Source organism: Cinclus cinclus, chromosome 15 (genome assembly GCF_963662255.1).
Source record: "Cinclus cinclus chromosome 15, bCinCin1.1, whole genome shotgun sequence".
In the NCBI taxonomy this organism is placed as follows: domain Eukaryota; kingdom Metazoa; phylum Chordata; class Aves; order Passeriformes; family Cinclidae; genus Cinclus; species Cinclus cinclus.
In genome coordinates, this window is record NC_085060.1 from 10,515,379 (window position 1) to 10,528,132 (window position 12,754).

At 48.9% G+C, this 12,754-nt stretch overlaps 1 protein-coding gene across 1 annotated transcript; it reads left to right on the top strand.

The window, feature by feature from the left end:
• Positions 1 to 9,307, top strand: ATP1B4 (ATPase Na+/K+ transporting family member beta 4). The gene is made up of 8 exons (XM_062503013.1): positions 1 to 57; positions 2,917 to 3,079; positions 5,653 to 5,781; positions 6,608 to 6,712; positions 6,968 to 7,164; positions 7,794 to 7,850; positions 8,527 to 8,622; positions 9,146 to 9,307. Exons 1-8 carry the CDS (start codon positions 1 to 3, stop codon positions 9,305 to 9,307), a joined length of 966 nt encoding a protein of 321 aa, XP_062358997.1.
• The last annotated feature ends 3,447 nt before the right edge of the window (positions 9,308 to 12,754 follow it).

The following is a 12,754-nucleotide window of genomic DNA, read 5'->3' on the forward strand; positions in this document are numbered from 1 at the left end:
ATGGACAGCAGCACCAGTGGCATGGAGGGTCAGCTTAGGAGCCCCAGCCAGAAGGTGGTGAGTATTTTTATAGCCTCGTTTTAAGGGTGAGGTGGGAGCTGCTGCAAGGACCTGCTTTGTGGCTGATAAATTTATAATTGCTTTAGGAAATGCTGCTTTGTCTCTTAGGCAAAGCACTTTGTGTGGAAGGGGGAAAGGGCAGTGGCAGGTCTGGCCAGTGGTGCTTGGTGGTGAAGGGGACTAGAAGGGACAGGAATCCCTGGGCAGGGTGACCCTCTGCATGCCTGGATTTCAGCAGGAGGAATCTAACACAAAGCTGACCTGATCTGAGGTGAGAATGGGGAAAAGCTCTTGGCCTCCTCCAGGACACCCACAACAATCAGCACAGAATGATTTTGCCAGAGATGAACCCCAGATTTGTTTTCCAAGCTGTCACAACAGGGCTGTCCAGTGTCACAACATATCATTCTGTGGTTCTGTCTTCTCCCTGCCCCACTGCACTCCTATTCCAGCTCCTGCCCCTTGTCCAGGTCCAAGGGACTGTTCCAAGACCATCTCTATCCTTGGCTGCAAAGATAAATCACCTGTGCTTCATTCCACCTAGCTCCCTAGCTGAGACATCTGCCAGGCACCTGGTACTGAGATCATTCTGCCCAGCTGCCCCACAGAAACCCATGGCAAGTGCTTGGGGCTTCTTCAGGTTCTCTGGGCTGCCATGGAGCCCTCGTGGCCTTTCCCAGCCAGCAGGATAGGACCCTTCAGCAAGTGAAGGGCCACACAGCATAGAGCCAGGAGAGCTGGAAACTTCTCTCCTTGCAAAAGCTTCATTCAGTTCCCAGGGTGAGGTCCCATGATGGGGGAGGCTGTTCCCATATCCACCCCACAGATTTAAGCATTTGTAGCAGCTTCTGAGTGTGGGCTCTTGCTGCCTCCAGCAGAAGTTTGTATGAAATTCAAAGGGCTTTCCCCAGTGCAGCACTAAGCATTGGTGTGGAGTTCATCTGGGCAGTCCCCCCCTACTCTGGCAGTCTGAGGAAATGTTTCCAAAATATCTGCTGGTAGCTCTTTTATTTAATGGGGAGAGTGGGAAGAAGAACACCTCCTCTTCCCCCTCTTCGTTGGTCACTTGCTCCCTTGCAAGTGTCCTGGCAGGGTACAGCCCCCAAACCTCCTGTCCCATGTCCCTGCTGGTGACTTGTGCTGGAGCTGCTGCTTCCTGGCTCCAAAACCCACTGCTCTCATCCACCCTGTACCCAGTGTGCCCTGTGTACCCTGCACCTCAGGCCATGCAGGAGCTGGCTCAGGAAGGCCAGGGCTGTGGGACCTGCACCAAGCACCGCCTCAGCCATACAGGCAGCTGTGGGCATTTTCTGGCAGCAACGCTCTGAGCAGGAGCACTCCCAGAAGAGCTCCACCAGGGCCCTGTTCAGAGCCCATCAGGGCAGTCAGTGGGATGGGGATGGCTTACAGCCCCCGCTCTGCACAGGCTCCCCAAGGGACACGTTCAGGCTTTGGAGCCAGCATTCTCTCCACCCCCCGCCCTGTTCTCGCTGTTTTGCAGGGTTTGTGTGCCTGAGCACAGTTTAATTTCTTGCCCCCAGTTCAAAGGAGTTTCCAAGCAAGGCTTTTGCCAAGCTGTCAGCCATGTCCCAGCTCACCCAGGGAAACCCACGGCTTGAAAATATCTTATCTGTGGGTCCTGGCTTCTACAGGTTCTCTGTGCCCGGCAGGTTTCCATGACCCTGAGCACAGACACACAGGGGTGATCCTGCAGTACTGCTGCTGTGGATCCATGCCAGGAGCAGGCACAGCAGGGACAGCAGGGACAGCAGGGCAGAGCAGGGACAGCAGGCACAACAGGGACAGCAGGAACAGGATGGCACAGGAGGGCACAGCTGGGCACAGGAGGGACAGGAGGGGACAGCAGGGACAGCAGGCACAGCAGGACAGAGCAGGGCACAGCAGGGCACAGGAGGGCAGAGCAGGCACAGCAGGGACAGCAGGGACAGGAGGGCACAGAAGGCACAGCAGGGTACAACAGGGACAGGAGGGCACAGCAGCCCCGGGGAGCCGTGGCAGGTTCAGAGTGTGGCCCTGACCCAGTCCGGAGCGGCTGAACCCTGCAGCAGCGTTTGCATTAAAATGAGGGGAGGTGATGAACCCATCCAGATCATAGCATCCCCCAGCTCTCCGGCGGTGCCTGTCCCGAGCTGAAAGCAAGGTCAGCACCATCTCCCACCAGCCTGCTTTTGGACACCTGCCCGGATTCAAGGGGAATTAAGTACAGCTTCACAGTACAGTGTCTCAAGTGACTCTTGCCCAGGCACAGGTACAGAGAGATTTGTGTTCCTGAGTTCTGGACAAACAAGTTTTCACCCCTTAGGCAAAATAGAAACTCTTGCAACCTGGGGAGATGCTTTCCCCTGGAACTCACTGTAATTTAAAAAGTAACAGCACAGGGATTTCTTCAAAGACTGAATACTTGCTCACATGCCAAGAAAAACAAGCTGGTTGATCTCTTTAATACTGCTGCCTGCTATCATCTGTGGCAGCACGGAGAATGTGCACTTGAACTCAGAGATGTTGCAGAAGTGTGGGAACAGTCCCAGCCTTCCCAGATCACAGGTTTTCTTTGGTCATGTTCATGCAGGTGGAAAAAGATGAGTTTCTGTAAATGCAAGCACAAGGAGACAGTACCCAGTGTGACAGCAGTGACGTACATGTAATGGAAAAATGGATGCTGGGTTCTAAGTGATCTTAAGTTGGAACAGCCAAAACTGCCTCTCTTTAACTCAAGAGTGATGATGGGAAAATGGAAATTTGAAACATTTCCAGATATTAAGTGCTTTAGCATTTATTTTTGGCCAATGAGAAGTTCAGCTTGCCTGTGGGGGTTGTGTTCTGCAACTCTTCCAGGAAAATAAGCATGAGGAGAAGGTCCAGAATCCTGACAGAGAGAAGGACGAGCCTAAGGCAGACATGGGGAGCAAAACCTGGGCAGACCTGGCTGGGGAGATGAAGATATTCTTGTGGAACCCAGAGGAGAGAACGTGCTTGGGAAGAACAGCCAAGAGCTGGGGTAGGTCCTTGCTCAAGCCCCACTTTATGGGACTGTTGCCTTTTCTGCTTCTGCAACAGGTTCACCTGCCTGTGAATGTCCTTGATAGCCTGGACTGACCACCTCTGCTCATTTCTTTAGCGTTATTGTTTCTAACTAGTGCAGTAAATAATGAGAGAGGAGGACAAGCAGAAAAACATGTAAAAGTTACCCTTGGTCTGGAGGTTAATGCTGATGGAGAATGTGAAAGCAAAGATTTCAGGCTGCTCAGACCATGTCCCAGAAAGAAGTTTAGAGCCTGGGCAAGCATGGGAGCTGCAGGTCAGTCTGCTGCAGCTGTGCACCTCTGTTGCCACCAGCACTCTTGCCCCTGCCTGTGTAAGTCAGGGACCTCTGGGACAGCCAGGTCCCCATCAGGTTGGTGGGGGAAGAGTGCCCGGATTGTGGGGCAGGTTTTTGTGGAGGATGCACACCATGGGGCAGAACAGCCCTTCCTGTCTGAATGAGCCCTGACTCTAGAAAGGGAAGGGAAGGGATGGGCTGGTCAGCACTGTCACCCCACAGCTTCCCAGGTAGTGAAGGGTGCCCACAGCAGGACCCACAGAGTTGTCAGAGCAGTGGACTGGGGTGTGTCAGCTCTGCTGGTTCTGAGGTGCCCTGGGTGGTTAAAAGCAGCCTGTGGGGTGAGAACTGATGCAGGCTTGGTCCAAAATCAAGGTGCCACAAGCGCACATGATGCCCTCCACCTTTGCAGCTCTGTTCTGCCAGCACACAGCTCCCTTGGCAGAGTGAAAATCCCAGCCTGATCCAGAGCCACCTGTACATCCATGTAAGGCTGTGAACTTCCAGGGGCTGCTGCTTGGTGTTTGGCACTTGGCTGGTACTGGCAATGAACCACAAGCCCCACAGACCTCCCTTGCCCCTGCCAAGAGCTCTGGGTCTCCTGTAAAGCACGTGGTGATAGCTGGAAGAAACAAAGAAAGCTGCCCACTGGTACCAGAAGAGTCTGAAAACCTGCAAGTATGAGTCTGGGACAGACCTTGGCATTCACATTTGTGCTCCTGTGTCCTTTGCTGGCCACAGAGGCAGACCAGTTTTTCTGCTTCTTTGCTGGATGGGAATGCATAGACCAAAGGATGGTAGTCCTTAGTGATGTAGGTTTGGTTTTCTGGAGGCCCTTGCAGGTCCTGAGAAGATCCTTGGGAGAGGATTTGCTCAGTCTGGTGTGGATGTGACCTTGGCAGGCTACTTCTGGCAGTGCTAGCAGCACTGGGGCAGGTGCGGCATCCTCCTGTCCCCTGGGATCACTGTGCTGTATGAACCCCCTGCCCATGAACACATGTGCCCTTGGTGCACACACATGTGCTCATATTTCTCTACATGGGGGCAGGAGAAGCTACTATGAAAATAAAAAATTATTTTAAAGTGAGAGCATTTGGAGGTGAGTGGAGATGAATTTTCCCACTCTCATCTCATGGGTGGGGAGGAGGGAATTTTCCCAGCCTGAGGCTGCTCCCCTGTGCTGGCTCTAAAAGTGTCCCCTGGAATGGAGGCCTCAGGGGACAAAGACTCACCAAATGCAGGGAGACAACTGGTCACAAGGTCATCACCAGAAGCCCCAGCCCCTGGGTAAGGCTGCACCCCCCTCTCTGCTGGTGACAACACTCCCTGCTGCACTGCAGGAAACATGAAAATGGGAGAAGTAGTGGTAAGATGTCGCAACAAGCATAAATTTGGTGCTCCAGCAGCAGCTCCATCTCTGCCAGGCTGGGGCAGAGGCACCATCAAGCATCACTGTGGCAGGGCTGGACATTGTCCCTTCTCTGCCACCAGCAGCAGTGATGGTCCCATCTGCCCCAGCTTAGCACTCAGCAGGACACAGCCCCACAGTAGTTCCCAGCACGGTGGCCCTGGCAGAAGCACGGCAGGAGTGCACATCTGTGTTCCCAGGGCTCCCTCTGAGCTGACGGAACGTTTCTCCTGGGAAATATTTGGGTTAGGACTTCACTTTGCTTTCTGAGCTTCTGGGTTTTATTCATAGGCTGTGGCCTCTTGAGACATCCTCAGCCATCAGCCTGGTCCAGAGGAAAAACAAACCCATTCCCTGAATGTCTGGGCTATGAAACAGTCAGTGGTGCTGCAGCCCTGAGCAATGCTGCTTGCTCTGTCCCAGCACCAGGGTCCTTCCCATGCAGGAGACTGGAATCAGGCAGGAGCATCGCCCCACAGCCCCATCAGGAGCTGGGCTGATGCTACTGGGTACCTTTGCATGTTACCATGTTGGGTCTGTCTGTCGGAGAGAGCTGAGGCAGGTGGACACACAGACCTGGTCCTGACACAGCTCTGGGAAGGACCATGCAGCAAAAGGTACACAGAACCAAAAAGCATCTACCCCAGCCCTGGAGCAGTTGACAGTCCCAGACCCAGAAACACCAGAATCTGTGTGCAGGGCTGGGTGTGCAAGCTCTCACCTCCACCATGGACTCAGAGCTGCAGAGGACGCTGAGCTGAGCACGTCTGTGCATCCCTGTGGGACACATCCCACGGGATGTGCTCTGGTTGCCTTAACAGTGACATGCCTGTCTCTTTTGCAGGCTTGATCTTACTGTTTTACTTCATTTTCTACACGTGCCTGGCAGGAATGTTTGCCTTTTGCTTGTATGTGATGTTGCTCACACTGAGCCCCTACACGCCCAGGTTCCGGGACCGTGTGTCTCCACCAGGTAGGTACCCCAGCCAGCCTGGCCTTGGGCACCTCTGCCCATCAGTGTCCTACCAAAATGTCATAGCTAGCAACTCAGGCAAAGCCCTGCTGGAGCTGTGCACTCCTACAGCCACCCAGCCCTCCCTAACACAGGGTGTTCTCACCTGAGGGCACTGGCAGAGCTGCAGGTTCTCTGCAGAGGATCCGACATCTTCTCTTTCCCCATGAGAAGCACTTGCCCTCATGGTACTAATTGTTATTCTAATTGCACTGTTTATTGTCATCATTATTCTCAAGGCAAAAGCCAAGTTTGCGTATCTCATAGGTCATGCTAATGAATTTCAGCTGCTGGCCTTTTATAGCTCATGCCTTCAAAATAAAATGCAAATAAAGAGTAGCTTTTATGCATTATTATTTGGGGGAGTTCTGGCAAGAGAGTGTTCAGAAAATCCTTTTCCTGTGTCAAACACAGCATTTTCTCTGTTGTTTGTTGTGTTGTGTTCCCCTTACCCTGCTCCTTGTCTGGAACTGCCCCCCCAGCTGGGAACACAGGGGACCCACAGCCTCTCTGTGCAGCCCCAAGCCCATCACTAACCCACAACCCTGCTGAGACTCTTCATATCTCCCATGTTTCCAGGGATATTTTGATGTGCGTGGTGTTCTCCAGGGGTGAGATGAAGGTGAGGGATCAGTAGGTTGAGGAGAGAGTCAATTTGTGAGCTGGTGCTGCCTCTCTCATGCCTGTGCCAAGCCCAGTCACGATGCACCAGCCCCTGCAACACACAGCCCAAGCCCATGGCTGGCCCACCTACATTTACTTTATCAGGGTCCGTCTCCTTTTTCAGGAGTGATGATCAGACCATACTTGAATGGGTTCACCATTGCCTTCAATGTCTCCCAGCCCAACACGTGGCAGCCCTATGTGGACAGCATGCACCACTTCCTAGCAGGTGAGCTCTTTGTCACCCTGGGAGTCATGCTGAGGTTGTTTTTATCCTCATGCATGCGGTGCGGGAGTCTCCTCCTGGGCACCTCATGAGCCACATCTGGAAAGGGAGGCTCACAAGGTCATGGGAACTTCTGTGGGAGGGAGCTTTGCCTTTCCAGGTAAGAATTCCTAGTGCCCTTGACATATGGATATTCTCTGAGAGTTTGGGTCTGTGCAGGTCGCAGGAGATTTTAACAAGTCTCTTGGTCCCCACCAGCTTATGATGACAAAGTTCAGGAGGAGAAGAATATTGAATGTGTCCCAGGACAGTACTTCATCCAAGGGGGAAATGACAGTGAGGAGAAGAAGGCCTGCCAGTTCAAGCGCTCGCTGCTGCAGAACTGCTCTGGCATTGAGGACCCAACGTTTGGCTACTCAAAAGGCCAGCCCTGCATCCTGCTGAAGATGAACCGGGTACAGAGAAAGCTCCTTGTTTTAATTCCTTTCTTTGGGGCATCCCAGTGATGAAGACCACACAGGGACTGAAACACCTTTAGTTCTCAGGCCCAGTGAAAAAGGGAACTAGAATCCCCAAACATTCTTGCCATATCTTCTAGAAAACATTTTTAAAACTGCTATAAAACTTGCTCCATTTGATTTGCTGAGGTCTTAATGCTTGGAGGGTCTTCTACCAGGCCTTCTTCATGAGGAACTGGGCTTCAGGGGAACACCCCAAACTTCAGACGCTTTACAATGGGAGTGTTTTAGAATTTAATTTGATTTAATTTAAGTATAATAGCATGGTAGCCCAGTGCTCACTGCTGGGAAAATAAGCATGGAGGGGATTGTGGACTGTGTGGAGAATAGGGTGTATTACTCCAGGGGATCTGGACTCACTCTCTTCTCTGCTCTGTCCCTGCTTTCAGGCACTCATGCATGGGCAGGTTGCACTGTGTGGGGTGGCAGACCCTGCTGCAGGGACACACAGCTCCTGTCTTGAGCAATGTGTCTGGCACCTAGAAAGGTTTAAGCCCCAGAGAAGAGAGGCAGCACATGCTTGGCACTGCATTTCATACAAGCTTGGATGTTTTTTGTTTTTGCAGATCATAGGCTACCGCCCTGGTGCTGGGGTCCCCGTGAGTGTGGACTGCAAAGTGCAGGTACTGCTTTCAGTGCTCAGCAGCATGGTGGGTGTGAGGCCAAATGTCTCCTCCTGATGGACCTCAGCACAATTTGTCCTCATTTTAGCCCCAAACATTCATAGGACCCAGTGCTGCCCATGTGTCTGGGCACAATTGGAGGCTGGCCTGCTGGGAGTGCCAGAGGTCTCCAGTCTCCTGCTTCCCACGTTGCTCCTGCAGCCTCATGGGCACCACCATGCTCAGCTCCTGGGGCAGCCTGTGGGCCTGGGTGCCAGGTCCCAGCTAGAGCCTGGAGCTCAGTGGGAAGATGTAGGAACTACTCATGTCCATCTCCATCTGCATTGCAGCATGCTCAGTCCTGAGGGCACCCTAAAAGCTAACAGCATGGGGGGAAGGAAGGGCTCCCACTGGCCAGGCAGCTACTGGATCACATCCTTAGAGAGCAAAGGCACAGTAAGGAATCAACAGGCAGCAAACTGTAACCCTGCCCATGCCTCCATAGCTCCACTCTTCCCTGGCTGGAAGCAGGGCAGTGACTGGACTCACAGCAAAAACAGCACAGCTGAGCTCTGCCGGGGGCTGGCAATGGACATTTGCTCTGAGACAAGCTCTGAAGGGAGCTGTATTTTGTGTCCCATATCCTATTTGTGTGCATGTGCCTCAGGTTTTGGTTTTTTTTTTTTTCTGATCACAGAAAGGCAATGAGAGTCACCTCAGGTCAGTGGACTTCTACCCTGGGAACGGGACGTTTGACCTCATGTATTACCCCTACTATGGCAAGTTCACCCATGTGAGTAAGGGTCTGGCATCTCTGCTATGCTTCCTTGGGAATGGGAGGGCAGGAGCTGCTGCACAGGGTCCAGATGTGCTTTCAGGCTATTTTGGGCAGATGCAGGCAGGACAGAGGCCACGGGCACTGGGATTACAGTGCTCTATTTTTGTGTCTGACAAACAGTGAGTGTGTGTGAGTGTGTATCTGTGTGTGTGTGTAACTGTGTGTGTGAGTGTGTAAGAGTGGGTGTGAGTGAGTGCATGGAAGTGTGTGTGGTTTTTAGGACAGCAGAAAGCATTTAAGAGTCCCATGGTCTGGTGTAGTCTTGGCAATGACCCCAAGAACCAATGTACAGTGATCCCATCTTGCTAAAGCATAGACACAGAAAGGCTCAGCATGCTGAGGGACCCTGATGGCATCAGGCAGACACTCACAGATGCCTGGAACCATGAATCATTTAGAAATTATTTTACCGAACATAAAAGCCCTGCCTGCTTTTCTGCTCCCTCAAAAATTACACTTACATCTCCCTTCTTTCCAGGTCAACTACACCTCCCCTCTGGTGGCTATGCACTTTACAGATGTGCAGAAGGATTACTTGGTTCCCATCCAGTGCAGTCTGAATGGGAAAGGAATTATCAACGACCTGAACAGTGACCGCTTCCTGGGCCGAATCATCTTCACACTCAGCATTGGGAAGTAGCCCCTGCCAACACCAGGCACCTAGGTTAAGTCAGTCAGAGGCTTCTTACTTTTTTTAAAGCATCAAGCCAGCATTTTTTTCTGCTAGGAAAAACAGGCACATGGAGATTATTGTTAATTTATTTTTGTTCATAGTTAGGAAACCAATGAGATACAATGGAACATGGATCCACATTTTTAATCTTCTGATGTAAAACATTATTAGTAAAATTTAGAAGTTTTCCTCTGGGGAGAGAATCTGCAAAAGATTTCACTTTTGATTGGAAAAAAACTCTTGTATCCAAATGCTATTTTCATAAGGTCTTTTATGAGTGATCCCTGTGGAATGCATCTTACTTGGTTTTAAATTTTATTATTTAAATAGTTTTATGTGCATTTCTCAGGCAAAAGCTAAAAATGAGGTAGTTTGTTAGCACTGTTCTTGTTAAAATAATAAATAGCAAAAATTCTGGATTATGCCTGCAATAACAGAGTTGAAAAGTGAAAATGGCAGCTCTCAAAATGCTTTCTAGGATCTCCAGCCCCAGAAGCATCTTGACTGCAGCATTTTTCAGATCTTGTTCAGCACACCCAAGGTCTTGAGCAAAGGCCACAGAAAATAATTTTCCCTTGAACCCTTCCAGCTGTTCCTTTCTAAAGTGGGAAGATGAATGCATTTCTCCCTCCCTCCTCCTCACTCCAGTACTTCTCTCGGCCCCAGGAATCCTCACCCAGTCTCTTGGACAGGGATGAGTGAGAGGAGCTCTTCTTTCTTGACACGGTGCCTCCTGATGGGGCGCAGAAGTGCCCAAAGTTTTCAGACCTGTACTTCCCCCTTTCAGAGAGGTCACAGCTATAATGCTGCAGCAAAATGCAGGGAATTGCTCAGTCCTTTCAGGTTTAAGGGGTCAGTGTTGGGGTGAGTGAAGGCATCAGTTTATCACCCTCAAAGGCTGATGAAAAACAGTGTGCCTCCCTCAGATGTGACAGAGACCAGCTGCACTCTGCTTGGTGGGAGCTATAACACAGAAGGACAGGACAGGACAGGACAGGACACCTTGGGATAATGTACTACATGGAAAGCATAATTACTAAAATTACTGACTGAACAGGGGCATTATGGTATGTTTGTCCTACATCCATAGCCAAGGAACTTTATCTGCCATTATTTCCTGATCTATACCAGTCTCTAAGAAGTGATTTTTTTGTATTTAAAATAAAGTGACTACAGTAAAATCAACTCTATGGTGGCATTCTTGAAACACTGGTGTTCAGAGATGCAGTTTGTGCTGCCAGTTAGGGACTGAATTTCCAAGCAGCATGTAAAGACATCCTGGAAATCTGAGCACTTGCTAAACTTCCCCAGGCCAGAGTTCAGGAGTCCAGTACAGTAAGACTCACTCTTCACCAAGCATCACCATCTGGCAAAAATTATTTATTAAGAACCATTAAATACCTGAACCAGAGGTAGTTCAGGAACTAATTCTGCTCGATTATCATGATCCAGATGGCACTGATAGAACCAGGGCAACACATTAATTCTTCCTGCACAAATTATGCAAGGGCATCTTCTAAGCAATGCAAACTTCTAAGCAATGCCAAATGAAGAGTCTGCTGAGGGAGTGGCTCTTCTTTTGACATCAGAAATAAGTTAACCCACAAGCATTTCTCTGCCTGGCAATTGTTATAGCTCTTTTAAAGCATCTGTATTTGTGGAGTCTTGAAAGGAAATCAACCTCATTGTATTTCATGCTATCAAATTAACAGACTTCACACTAGCAGTAAGATAAAACTTTACTTAATATCTATTCCCTATGTGTCTGTTGGAAGCTATTCCAACAAGGAGGCCCTTTAGCAGATGCTGGACCCATGCTTTGACCAAATCAAAACAGAAATCAACTGATTTGGATGTAAATGTGTGCAATAGCTTACAAGCAAAAGCTTCTGTTTCCCCACAAATATCCAGATCCAAGCACATTGACAATCCCTCTGGAAAAGCTCTCAGAAATGGCATTCATGTCTACTTACACTGAAACAAAGCTTTATAAACTTGATAATTAACTTTATTTTCCATACATATATTCTGCTGTCAGCGTATTTGTACAGTCATTTTAAGATCTGGAAAATTGTAAACACCACTCTTCATGCTGCAACAACCTTAAAGTGCTGGATCAATTTTTGACTTCTGTTGAAGCTCAAAATAATACTTTCTATGTATATACAAAATATATATATGTATATGTGTTTGCACCTAGGAAATGACCACATTTCACTGAGATAGCCTAGCAAAAGTGTTATCAAATATTTCAGTCTGCAGTCTCAGCATGAGAACATAGCTATGATCCATCTGCTGGCAGCAGAGAAGCACCACACTGACAAGTGGGTGTACTCATAAAATGCCACCTGAAATAATTCCATTTAACACTGGCAGGGAGATCAAGTATTGCGAGAGCAAAGGTACAATACAAGAGACCAAGACAACCAAACCTAAAGTATGCAGTCCAACTCAGCAGAATTTAATTACATTCCTAAAAAAAAAAAAAAAAAAAACAACTTGGTCCAAGAACCCATTTGTACAATGAAATCACTTTTGTCAGAATCAGGTAGAGTGTATCTTTGGTCACTGTGAGGACAAGAATAATTGAATGTACTGGTATTTCTCAAACATCAAAACTCTGGAAAATCCCCTTCCCTGAACATACAGCTATTGTGAGTTGCTTAAACGTCAGTGTTGACTGTCACCTTTGTGTATGTGAATTACTGAAGGTGCTTTCCCCACAACATGGATACAAGGTCAATGCACAAAGAGATTAAATACTGAAGCAGCTTTAGTAAACATCTGCTGCAGAGGACAGAACTTCGCCCACCCTCAGGGTTTATTGGCTACAATAGGCTTTTGCCAAGATGGACCAAAAAGGTTTAAAGAGCAAGACTCTTCTTTTATTCCATCAACGTGAACCTGATGGGAATGAAGCAGAACACAACCACGAACTACTAAATTAGATTTTGGTACAGATTAGATATGGAACATAGAATGGCAAAGGTATGGCACTAAGAACAAAGAAAGCATCTTCAAACAGGTAAGATGCTCTTTTCCTTTGGAAATCACTTTCTTCACTATACATATATTCACTTCTGCTTTACGATCAGCATTCCTCATGCTAGAGATTTCATGCTATTACACTGAGACAGCAATAATGAGGAAGTTAAAAGCAGATTAATTCTATCAAACCTGGAAGGTTTTATATCTCCACTTGCACTCAGAGACCACAGCTTCTCATTGATCCTGTTAATCTATGAAAGCTGTCCAAAGGAACTGCAGGAATCTCTGAGCAATCTGTGTTCTTATTCAGTCTGAGCGCTCTCAAAATACTTTTGAGCCTCACATGGACCAATGCTGTATAGTTTATTTTATGTTCAGAATCAAAGCTAAGAGAAGACACAGCTAGTCAAATTCCAGCCTCCCACC

Coding starts and splice junctions, on each gene's coding strand:
- ATP1B4 (XM_062503013.1), top strand. CDS start 1: ATGGACAGCAGCACCAGTGGCATGGAGGGTCAGCTTAGGAGCCCCAGC. Junction 5,782..6,607: donor GGACCGTGTGTCTCCACCAG/GTAGGTACCCCA, acceptor CTCCTTTTTCAG/GAGTGATGATCAGACCATAC. Junction 6,713..6,967: donor CATGCACCACTTCCTAGCAG/GTGAGCTCTTTG, acceptor GGTCCCCACCAG/CTTATGATGACAAAGTTCAG.